The following is a 12,561-nucleotide window of genomic DNA, read 5'->3' as shown; positions in this document are numbered from 1 at the left end:
AATTAGTTTATGTTTTGGTCTCCTGACAAGCCAAAGATTTACTGTAGACTCCTAATGGTGGAAGAAAAAGGTCGTGCAGTGGTCACCTCCACTCTTGATGAGTCTGTGAGTGCCACCTAGGACACCGTTCTTTGCTTTCACTCGACCCTGGTCCGGTTATTAAGAGATTCAGATGCATACTGCGTTCTCTAATACGTGCTCTGGTTCCTACCTCCACTGCCCCCTGCAGGACCAGCCGTCTTGACGTCCAGTGGTAGCCTTACCATGGCGTCCTACTGTCCACTCTGCTCCTCTCGCTCATATGCAGCCATCTTCTACAGTGCTAACTAAGTCAGTTTTCTGAAACACAAATCTGACCACTAATCTTCCCACGGGCATCTTTGCCCAAAATATCCCAACCAACTTTCAGGTCCTATCTCATTGCCCACTGTGTTGAGAACCTCGATGGCATTTGCAAGTGTACTTTCTATTCCTCTCCACAAAGCAACTGGACTTCCAGCACTCGTCCTTACCTAGGGATTGATTTGAACTCACTGCATTGCTACTGGCTTCCAGATCATCTCTTTCCACTACCCCTGTCTGGGGGAAAATCCTTACAATTCTTGTTAAGGACATAGGTAACCACACTCCAGAACTCTTCCACTTCTGACGCTCCACTGTGATGGTTAATCTGCAAGTTTATGCCTTCATGTTGTACTCTATATATCTGCTCATGATATTTGTTCAGTAGTGGGAACCATTTTTTTCTCTTATCATCCCCTAACTATAATTTCTACCAGTTCTTTTTTTAATTATGTGTGTTCACAGCTAAGTGCAGGTACCAGAGTCCAGGAAAAGGTGCCAGATAGCCTAGAGCAGAGGTTTCAGATGGTTGTGAGCCGCCTGATGTGGTGCTGGGAACCGAGCTGGGGACCTCTGCAAGGGCAATGTGAACTTTTAATGAGTGACCCTCTCTAACCCTTAAAATTTTTATTTTTATAATTTATTTTTATTTTTAACTGTGTGCCTATATGTGGGTATGTGTTCATGTGAGTGTGTGAGCCCACAGAGGACAGAAGATGGAGTCAGAGTTCGTGGATCTAGAGTTATAAGCAGTTGTGAACTTATCCAGCACAAGTGCTGGGAACCAAATTCAGGTCTTCTGCAGGAACAATGTATTATTCAGGATTCTCTAGAGGAACAGACTGATAGGCCGAATCTACATATTAAAAGGGGATTTTTATTAGAGTGGCTTGCAGGCTGTGGTCTGGCTAGTGCAACAGTGGCGGTCTCCTGATGGGAAGGCCAAGAATCCGGTAATTGTTCAGCCCACGAGGCTGGATGCCCCAGCTGACCTTCAATCTGTGTTGGAATCCCAAGAAAGTAGATTGTAACACCAGCAAAGGGATGCCTCAGAAGCAGGATTGATGAACCTTTCAGAGAAGGAGGGCAAGCAGGCAAGAAGCAAAAGCTCCCTTTTACCACGTCCTTTTCTGTAGGCTGCCACTACAAGGTGTGACCCAGATTCACTGTGGTTCTTCTAACCTCAAATGATCCAGAATTAGGGTGGATCTCCCCACTTTAAATAATCTGATCAAGAAAAAAAATCCCATCAGGTATGGTAGTGTACACTTTTAATCCCAGTACTTGGGAGGCAGAGACAGGTGGATCTCTGAGTTCAAAGCCAGCCTGGTCTACAAAGTAAGTTCCAGGACATCCAGGACTACACAGAGAAACCCTGTCTCGAAAAAAAAAAAAAAAATCCCTCCCAGGTGTGCCCAGCTTCTTGGGCTTTAATTGACTACAAGTGTAGTCAGGTTGACACCCAAGATGAGTCATCACATGCAGTATGTCCTCTTAGCCGCTGTACCGTACCTTCAGACCCATAGATTTTGTACAAAGTCTTATTGATGAAGTAAAGAGGGTTCTTGATGACCCCAAGGATATGGGTGTTATTGAAATCTTACCTTCATTTATTGTAGCTCTTCCCCCACAGGCTTCTGTCCTTCTAAAGACATGGTCGATGTCACTATGTTTGTCACACTGATAGGCAGCACTTCCTCCGACACCCATGGCCATCTTTGTAGGCAGAACTCATAAACACACCCAGCAGGGTGTCCAGATGGAAACAGGTCACTTCGGAAAGAAGGGCAGTAGGAAAGGAAAGCATGTGAGCTTTGGGGTCCTGCATATCTGAGGTCAGTTCTCTGTCCCATGAGATGTTCACTTTTAGACTAGGGTCAAGTGGTACCCCCATCTCTGAGTATGTATTTTTGAACATGAAGAATAGAAAACATGTACTCCATCAAGGGCATATTTTGTATATTACATTTGCAAGAGTGGTATATTACATTAACCATACTGCATGGACTTAGTTAAGGTAAGTGGCTTATTCCTGGATGAGGGTTAGCAAGAGCATTTCCTGAGGGCCTTGCCTGTTGGACCATGGCTGGACTGCGTGGGTATGTGTGATGATACTTCACCTGAAGGGAAATACATTATCATGCAGAAGAGGTGAGGGCCATGGGCTCTCTTTAGATAGCCAGATGGTCTTTTAAAGGCTCTTGAGGGCACTTGATGTGCTTTCTCCTCAGTAATTAACTGGATCACTGCTTCAAAAATGCCTTAGACCTGTGATCTCTTTGACTGTGGGTAGGAACTCTAAGTGAAGTACTAATACAGAGTCTTGTCTTCTTGCCTCACATCTCACCCTTCCTCATACCATGCTTGAACTTAAGCAGCAAATTGCCTTTCCTGCTATGATAAAAGCCCAGAAGAAACTAGCAATAGAAAGAACAAACCTCAACATAATAAAGGCTACATACAACAATACTATAGCCAACATTATACTAAATGGGGTTGAGAGTATTACCTCTAAAGTCTGAAGCCAGATACAGGTGCCCACTGTCTCCACTCTTACTCAGTATAGTGTTTGAAATCTTAACCAAAGCAATAAGACAAGAAAATGAAATAATAAATACATGTGTAGGGAATGCTGGAGGAGATACCTCAGCACTCACATGGTGGTTCACAACCATCTGTCACTCCAGTTCCAGGAGATTTGCTATCCTCTTCTGATCACTACAGGCACCAAACACATGCATGGTACACATATGTACATGAAGGCAAAACACTCACACATAAAACAAAATGGATAATTTTAAATTTTTAAAAAATAACACAAATAGGACAGGAAGAAATCAAATTATCTGGATTTGTAGACAACATAAGCCTGTACTTGAAAGACCCTAATATTCCAGCAGTATCTTAGCCACTGTTCTATTGCTGTGAAGAGACACTGTGACCAAGGCAGCTCTTCTAAAAGAAAACATTTGACTGGGGACTTGCTTAATAGTTTCAGAGGTTTAGTGAGGGCATGGCAATTCCATCCTGATCTGTAAGCAGAGAGAGACAGAGAGAGAGAGAGACAGAGAGAGCCTGGGGCTGGCATAGGCTTTTGAAACCTTACTCCTACTCCCCAGTGATACATTTCCTCCAACAAGGCCACACCCTCTAATCCTTCTATACTTTCAACAGTTCCACTCCCTGGTGACTAAACATTCAACTGTATGAGCCTATGGGGGCCATTCCTATTCAAACCACCACAATCAGAACTCTCCAGATCGGACAAATGCTTCCAGAAAAGTAGAAAATACAAAATCAACATAGTAAAACCAGTAGCTTTTCTATATATTAATGAGAAATTAATTGAGAAAGAAATTCTGGAAGAAAAATCTATTCACCATAGTTTCAAAAAATGGCTAGAAATAAACGTAGACAAAGTGATGAAAGAGATCTGCAATAAAGAAAGAGAAATGACATTAGAAAATAAAAAGACCTCCCATGTTTGTGGATAGGCAGGATTAATTTTGTAAAAGGGCTGTATTACTAAAAACAACTTACAGATTCAATATAATCCCTATCAAAAGCCCAATGAAATTCTCCACATAACTAGAAAAAAACCTAAAATCCCCTCTTTATTCTCTATGATGTGCTCGGGAAGCATTCAGGACCAAGCAGATTTACTGAGGTGTTGATGGGGAAGGGCACCACAGCCTCAACACAATGATGCAGTTCCTTGACTTTCCCTAACATGATGTGATGTTTTAGCAGAATCTCTGTGGTATTGGAACCAGGCCAGGACTCAGTACAAGTGGTTCCATAAATGTAAAGCCAAAGCTCACCGGATGGAAGAGTGTTGTTTAGGTTGAGACTGCTCCATCCCCTCACCATCCCCCCAGAGCTCCTCAGCCTTCCCTGTACCTAGTGCACCACTACAGTCTCAAATTGATCTGGGTTCTTTCTGCACAGTAACTGAACAACATGAGAGATGCTGGGACTTCCCTGTGCATGGGCACTGCAGGAAGACCTGCCGAGTAACAGAAGGTCAGGTGCTGTGTCCAAATGGGAGATCCTGTTGCCTCAGCACCCAGGAACTAGGGGGGGAAGTTATGATGACTTCTTGTAGTTTGATTTTCTTTTGGGGACCACCAGCTCCCAAATAATGACAAACTTTTTATTAATTATGAATGCTTGATTTTAGCTTAGGCTTATTCACAATTACATCTTATAACTCAAATTAACCCATTTATATTAATCTACATTCTGCCACATGGCTCGTAACCTTTCCTCCATAATGTATGTCTGCTTTCCTCCATGTCTTGCTGGCAAATTCCACATGCCTAGATTCATCTCCCTGATGCATCTCTCTGCCTAGAAGTCTTGCCTAACCTCTCCTGCCTAGCTAGTGGCCATTCAGCTTTTTATTAAACAAATCACAGTAACACATCTTCACACAGTGTAAACAAATATCCAACAACATTTCCCCTGCTGTGGCATAATCCTTCTGTATACATGAGAAAAGGTACCAAGCTACATGACAAAGCATAGATAAGAAATATGGGTTAATTTAAAATGTAAGAGTTGACTAGTAACAAGCCTGAGCTATTGGCCAATCATTGTAATTAATATTAAGTCTTTGTGTATGTTATTTGGGAACTGGCAGGCAGTAAAGAAACTTCTGCCAAGTCTTCCACCCATGGGTATGAGCCCAGTCCTGTATTTACCCATCCTAGCTCTGGGAAGCTGTTATGCCTGCGCTGTAGCAGGAGTTCCTATCTAGTCTCCCATCCTACCTAGTAGTGCACCATTCAAGTGCTCAGCCACATAGCAGGACATCTTAAAGGAGCCCAACCTCTGTAGGCCACAAGCAGTGGGCTCCGTGTATGTGCCCCACATTGGGCGTCAATTGTAGCTTGATTTTCTTTTTGGGGCCACCAGCTTCCAAATAATGACACAAACTTTTTTTTTTTTTTTTTGGTTTTTCGAGACAGGGTTTCTCTGTGTAGCTTTGCGCCTTTCCTGGAACTCACTTGGTAGCCCAGGCTGGCCTCGAACTCACAGAGATCCGCCTGTCTCTGCCTCCCGAGTGCTGGGATTAAAGGCGTGCGCCACCACCGCCCGGCCTGACACAGACTTTTTATTAATCACAAATGCTTGACCTTAGCTTAGGTTTGTTCACAACTAGCTCTTATAACTTAAATTAACCCATTTGTATTCATCTATGTTCTGCCACGTGGCTCATACCTTTTTTCATAATCTACATCTCACTGACAAATTCCACACACCGAGATTCATTCTCCCAAGTCCCTCTCTCTGCCTGGAAGTCCTGCCTAACCTCTTCTGCCTAGCTAGTGGCCATTCTGCTTTTTATTAAACCAATCACAGTGACGTAATTTTACACAGTTTAAACAAATATCCCGGCAACAACTCCTCACCCCAAACCACAGGCCTATGGGTTTGCTCTTCCCAAAGATGGTGATCTAGATATGAAGAGTGTCTCCACCCACAACAGCACACCACATATATCCAAATTCAACTCTCTTTGTCACCTATTCCATTATGCTGAGGTGACAAGACCCACAACTTCTTAATTTCTGGGATGCCTTTCAAGCAGACTTGAATAAAGATTTATGCCAAATTTTTTTACTTCTATTTTAACCTAACTAAGTACTTGTGGGGGGCAGTGGGCAGCTCCAGAGCCTCAGAGGGCTGGGACCCACTGGCTGAAGTAGATACTAAGTCCCCTTGAACAGGCCTGGAGTATGAGATCTCAAGAAACTACCAGCTACAGAGTCAGGTCTTGTGGCACAGCCTGGAGCTTCTAGCCAGGCGTCCAGGGTCTTTAGTGGTCTGCAAAGCACTAGACTTTATTGAAACAGGTGTGATATAGGGGTCTGAGTCAATACTCACCCTTCTCCTCCTACCTGTCCAAACAGAGACCCCCTCTTTTCTCTGCTGCCTGAGGATGGTGGAAGATCCGTGGGTACTCTAAAGCACCCTTCCCACCTTTTCCAGTGTCTTTTTTTTTTTCTATTACCAAACAGCTACTTGGGGTTCTTTTGCTCTATCCAGATAGGAGCCCTGAGTGGCTGAGCAACTCTTCCCAGGCTGATCTTTGAGAGCAGTGAGGGAAGGCTACAGATAAGTTGGAACAGTAATAGGTGGCGCCCTCCAGTGTCCTGAGCTGGAGTGCCTAAGACCCTGGGTCCTGGAGGCCTTTCTTGAACTCTAACAACGAGTTCAGGGCCAGCCCAAGTAACTTTGTGAGACTCTGTCCCAAATTTTTACTTCTTTAAATTAAAAAAACAAAGAACTGATGGGAGAGGATACTGGAGAGATGATTCTGCCATTAGAGGATGTACATTAAGAGCTGTCTCCCTGCTCATCTCGCAGTGGCCCAGAGTTGGATTCCCAGCACTGAACAGCTCACAACTTCCTAACACTCATTCTAAGAGATCTGACACCATCTTATGTCTCTGTGGGCATGGCGTTCACATGTACAGACCCGCACTCACACACACACACACACACACACACACACACACACACAATTGAAAAATAAAAATATTTTAAGAGGACTGGGGCTATAGCTCAGCACACACGTTTGAGGCTCTAAGTTCAATGTCCAGAACCGCGACAGAGGCGGACAGATTCCTCACAACCAGCACTGTAAACAAAGCGGCCCCCAGTGTCCTCATAGAGGCTGCTGTTTTGTCCATCTGGAGAGCCTTTCCCACTATCCTGGGCTTCAGTGGTGTCATGCTGCTCATGACCTGCTTCTTAAGTGCAACGCACCTATAAGGCCTTAAATCCCGCAGTACTAAACAGATCAACCGATGAGATCAATATCTTCAGAGCTGCATTTGTCTGAAAATCATGTCAACTAGGTATTCTAGTTGCCAGTAAAAAAGAAGGTGGGATGCATACCAAAGGGGTCCAGATCGCATCCTAAGCTTCTTACCCGCTGTTTCCCTGCTCATCAAAGCTGTCCCGGTACATGTTAGGAACATGTCCGGGTATCTTTCCTCACTCTAATGAACTCTTGGTGGTTAGCAAAAGCTGTGTGTGTGTGTGTGTGTGTGTGTGTGTGTGTGTGTGTGTGTGTTCTCACAGCTTCTTAGACATAAGAAATTTCACTAGAGAGTGGGAGGGGGTGGACGAGATAACACAGCAGGTGAAGGAGGTGCTTGCTGCCAAGCCTGATGATCTGAGTTCAATCTCTGGGACCCACATAGTGGAAGGAGAGAACTGACTCCTTAAAGTTGTCCTCTGAGCTCCACACACACACCACCATGACACACACATGTCATGATGCATGCACAAGTATGCATGCACAAGCACATATACTAAAACGTCCAAAATTATTCTTTATTTTTTTAAAAGAGGAGAAATACCTGAAATTTCTGAACTACTACCTTGGGTAGAAAGTGCAGACACTAACTGCCTACCTCTCCAGGGTTCATTTCCTCTGTGACCCCATTTCACAGGCAAAAACCACAAGCGTTACAGCAGCTATTCATTCACAGTCAAAATAGACAAAAAAGGAGTGGATACAGGCAAAAGTATCGAACTTTATTATGTGGGGAATCGAGTTCACAGGAGGAAAGAGATGGGTCTGAGGCTGCCCACTTGATTCCACACGTTTGAAGGACACCGGCCTTGAGGAACAAATGGTTCATTTAGATAGTGATGGTAAAGTATGTGATGGTGGGCAGGGTAAAATAGTCTTGGATTCCTTTGGACTTCTCGTTGTGTTGGATTGGCTGCTCGGCGATTTTTTGCTTTTGGTTTTCCAGTTCATTGACGCAACAGTATTTCCCATGCCGGCATCCCACCTCCGATACCTCCCTTATTCTGCATTTCTTCCTGCAGTAGCCTGCTACATTGTTAAAACATTTTTTGGGTTGCACACCATCTGAACACAAGAAACAACATTGATGAGGGTGAGTTTCTGAGGAAAAGCAGAGATACAGCTAGGTTTCGCATTCTCAGGGACAACAGACACCACCCTCTGCCAACATCTCCTCCGTCCCAAAAGGAAACCTTCTGCTGATGCCGGGAAAGTCAGAACACCCAAATTAAGGACATTCGAGGGGCTGGAGAGATGGCTCAGCAGTTAAGAGTGCTTGCTGCACTTACAAAGGACCCAGGTTTGGTTCCCAGCACCCACATGGTGGTTCACAGCTATCTGTAATATTCCAGAGGCTCAGCATCCTCTTCTGGCCACTATGGGAACTAGACACACATGTGGCACATATACATATATGCTGGCAGAACATTGGACACGTGAAATTAATCTTTAATTTAACCAAAGGACAGTTGGTTCTGGTCAATACCCAAATAACCTTGACAAGAAAGAAGAGGGGAAGGCCTGACTCTCCCTCACAGCCCGAGCTGGGTATCACCCTAAATCAGGCAAAGCCCACCCTGCTTCGTGCTCTGAAGCTGGCTGGCATCCCCTCCGCCTTGTTTCCCACAGAGAGCACAAATGCATCACCATCAGTATACTTCAGAGGCAAATCAGCTTTTAAAAGAGCATCCCAGGCTGGGCTAGCAGCATGTCCCTGCAGATGAGGACATCTGGCATGAAAGTCTGTCAGCCTATGCTCAATCTCTGCAACCCACACCGGGTGGAAGGAGAAAGTAAGTCCACAGAGTCATCCTCTGACCTCTGCTTACACCCCATGGCACACAGGCAACCACAAATACACTTCACATATATACAATAATGATCAAATAAAGTTTAATTTTTTTACATGGCTTCAAGAGACTGAACTCAGGTCCTCATTCTCACACAGCAAATACACTCTTACTGAGCCACCATGTCCTCAGTAGTTTTTTTCTTTTTATTGAAAAGAATATCACAGAGGTCAGGAGAGATGTCTCAGGAGGTTAAAAAAAAAAAAGACTTCCTGCACAACATCTGAGTTCAAACCCCCTGTGCCCACATAGAAAGACAGATGTGGCTGTGTCCATAACCCCAGCACTCACTGCTGGGGGACAAGGTAAAGTCAGGGGGTTGTGGGGCTTGCCAGCTGCCAGTCTAGCTCCAGGTTCAGCAAGAGAACCCATCTCAAGGGAGTGAGGCAGAGAAGGGTAGGGAAGGACACCCAGGGTATGGGGATGGATATGCACAACACACACACACACACACACACACACACACACACACACACACACACACAACACACACACAAAACATTACAGACACACACGGATTCAGACATGCAGCATCACAGTCTCTCTCTCTCTCTCTCTCTCTCTCTCTTACATACACACACACATACATAGCCTCACAGACAGGCCCTTAGTGTTTCTCACTCATAGGCTGCAGATATCACCCTTGTCAAGACATGAGTTCCAGCCACAGTTGCTCCCGAGAACTCCCTCTGCTCATCTCAGACAAATTCTAGAACCTGGCTGTCCTCTCTCTCACTTTCTTCTCCAAGTCAGATAAACGTCTTACCTAGTAGTAAGCAACCACAGTTTGATAGATACCTTTGCCCCTGGAGATCCCAACTCTCCCCTGTTCATGCTCTAAGGTCCCAATCTCTCCATCCAAGCCTTCACTTCCCTCTCCACACAGAATCAGACAAGCCTACAGAATAAATGTGGACAACAACTGTGTTCTCCCTGTTCTCAAATTTCATTATGAGAAACACCCTTGAAGATGAGAGAGCTGTATTTTGAGGGCCATGAAAAACCCAGCATGACTCCTTGCAGGCAAGGCAGAAGGGGGCCCTTGATGCCCAACTTCCTCCGATCTGTGAGTGGGAGGCTTCAAGGCTTCACGTCTTTGCATCTGAGCTAGAGATGTTACACTCACTTGCCAGAACAGAAAAATTAAGGTTCGAAGGGGGTCATTTTCTCAGTTAATTAGCTACTTAATGATGAAGAAAGGCTTTCACTGTGTGCTGCTCACTTCACTGCAGCAGCATCCCGCCCCCGTTGTGACCGGCACTAGTGTGCCCGACTTTGAGTGACTTGGACACGTTACCTGCAAGTACCACAAACAGCAGAATAATGAGAACCTGAAGCAGCTTCATATTTACAGACCCTCCAGAGACAGCAGGGTATCCTGTGGGGCTGCACAACTCAGAGCACCGCTAGCAGGCCAAGCTTCGGTTTTAACTCACACGGACAGGCGGGGAGTTCAAGCCCAACCCCACCTACATCCCTGAATTTGGAATCTACAGTCACACAATGTTCCATCCTCTCCCACCTACTCCCCTTTCCTCAGGATGTGAACCCCGGTTGTGCTGTCTCCGCCTGGCTGCCCGCCCACTTGACTGCCTGTGTTCCCTGGTTTGGATGGGCCATCCCGCTTTATGATCACCATTGCCTCTCATTCACAAAAACAATCCCAAAGACACAGAGTGTTAGACTAAAACCCACGGGAGACTGAAGACAATAGCCAACCAAACGATGCTTTATTCAGAAACTCTTGGCCACACCCTCACTTAGCACCCACCTTCCCTCATTTAGGAAGCAGCCTGTGCTGAGACCATTTGAACTTCCAGTTCCCTTCTATGCCATTATTACACCTTGAAAGTAACACTGACCACTTTACTTCATGCATTCGTTCCTAAGGTCCATCCATCTGGCTAGTTCTTTCAAGTCCCTGAGCTGTCAAATTGCCATCTGGATCAGGTACAAGAGCACACAGCCTTCTCAAAGCTGTTTATGGCTAAGGAGCAGGGTTCCTCTTGAGTAGGCTGGAAAAGATAATGAAATCTTGCTTTATAGATGTGGCCAGTTTGGTTTTTTTTCTTGGTGTTTTTCTTTTTCTTTTTTTTTTTTTTAATCATTCATCAACATATTTACTCCCACCAGCATCCACAGTCACACAAATTGTTTTTAATACCTTACTTATAAATAGATTTTAAACGTGTTTCATTTCTAACAATGGTTCTCTGAATTCTACTTAAGATCTTATCTTTCCAAACTGTTGGACATACTGAATTTGGGAGAACAGGAGTGCTAATTCTCACACAAAAAGACTGAGAAAGTTGAGGACATTTATTTAAAAGCTGAGGACATTTATTTAAAAACAGAGAGTGGGGGATCAACAATTCATGCTGCAAAAATCAGACATGCGTTTGTCAAAAAGGAAGAGAACAGAAAAAAACAATCCCTTTATTAAAAAAGATTTACTTATTTTTATTTTATGTGTATGAGTGTTTTCCAGCATATATATATATATATATATTTCCCTCAGAGGCCAGGGGAAGGTGTCAGATCCCCTGGAACTGGAGTTACAGACAGTTGGAAGTTGTCATGTGGGTGCTGGGAATGAGACCTGGGTCTTCTGCAAGAGCAAGTAGGGATCTTAACTGCTCTAGCCCTTAACATTCCCTTTAACACATGTGCTTTAAAGCGACAGAAATACTTTTTATACTTTTACTCCAGAAATGGTCTTGCTAGCTCAAATTCCAGGGCCCAGTTAGGGCTGCACATACTTTAGTTCCTAAGACTTAATGTATACTGAAAAGATGTGTGTTATGGGGATTGAAGAGATTTCTCAGTGGCTGAGAAGCATTTGACCTTGCAGAAGACCCAGGTTCTGTTCTCAGCACCCACATACTAGTTCACAGTCATCCATAACTCCTGTTCTAGGGTATCCAATGTCCTCTTCTGACCTCCGTGGGCACCAGGCATGCATGTTGTACACAGACATACAGGTGAGTAAAACATACATACACATAAAATAAAATAAATAAATATTAAGCTAGGCATGCTGGCACATGCCTTTAATTCCAGCACTTGGGAGGCAGAGGCAGGCAGATCTCTGAGTTGGGGGCCAGCCTGGTCTACAGAGGGAGTTCCAGGACAGCCAGGGCTACACAGAGAAAACTTGTCTTGAAAAACCAAAACCAAAACAAAGAGCCTGAAGAAGGAAACGTGTGTTGTGGTTTATGAAATGTACATCTGAGCCCCCATTTTAGAACTTGGTTAGTAATTATTAAACACTACCTAATAAGGGGCTGAGGGCGTGGCTCTGTAACGACATGCCGGTGCTTCTATGTATCTAATTCCAAATTAATTCCAACTAAACATTCCTCCTTCGTTTAAAAAAAAGTTTAAAATAGTAGCAAATGGGAGAGAGATGATCGTGTTGGGAGAGTGACTGGCACGCAAGCAAGAAGACCTGAGTTCAATCCCCACCACCCAGACGAAAACGTAATGTGAGGATTGTGTGACTGCAATCCCAGCAGCCCTGTGGCTTGCTGGCCATGCAGG

General features: G+C 44.5%; 1 protein-coding gene across 1 annotated transcript; it reads right to left on the bottom strand.

Moving 5' to 3' along the window:
• Positions 1-7,872: 7,872 nt before the first annotated feature.
• On the bottom strand, positions 7,873-10,569 carry Defb128 (defensin beta 128). Its single transcript, XM_028887476.2, has 2 exons — positions 10,319-10,569; positions 7,873-8,236 (listed from the first exon to the last, which is right to left on the bottom strand). Exons 1-2 carry the CDS (start codon positions 10,365-10,367, stop codon positions 8,001-8,003), a joined length of 285 nt encoding a protein of 94 aa, XP_028743309.1. The 5' UTR covers positions 10,368-10,569; the 3' UTR covers positions 7,873-8,000.
• Positions 10,570-12,561: the final 1,992 nt, after the last annotated feature.

This window comes from Peromyscus leucopus, chromosome 4 (genome assembly GCF_004664715.2).
Source record: "Peromyscus leucopus breed LL Stock chromosome 4, UCI_PerLeu_2.1, whole genome shotgun sequence".
In the NCBI taxonomy this organism is placed as follows: domain Eukaryota; kingdom Metazoa; phylum Chordata; class Mammalia; order Rodentia; family Cricetidae; genus Peromyscus; species Peromyscus leucopus.
Note: the sequence above shows the minus strand (reverse complement) of the source record. Positions and strands in the feature narration are given on the sequence as shown.

Bases quoted from the DNA above. Each gene is read 5' to 3' on its own strand.
- Defb128 (XM_028887476.2), bottom strand. From the start codon at position 10,367: ATGAAGCTGCTTCAGGTTCTCATTATTCTGCTGTTTGTGGTACTTGCA. The intron at 8,237-10,318 runs GTAACGTGTCCA...TCTTGTGTTCAG, and splicing joins GCTGTTTGTGGTACTTGCAG to ATGGTGTGCAACCCAAAAAA.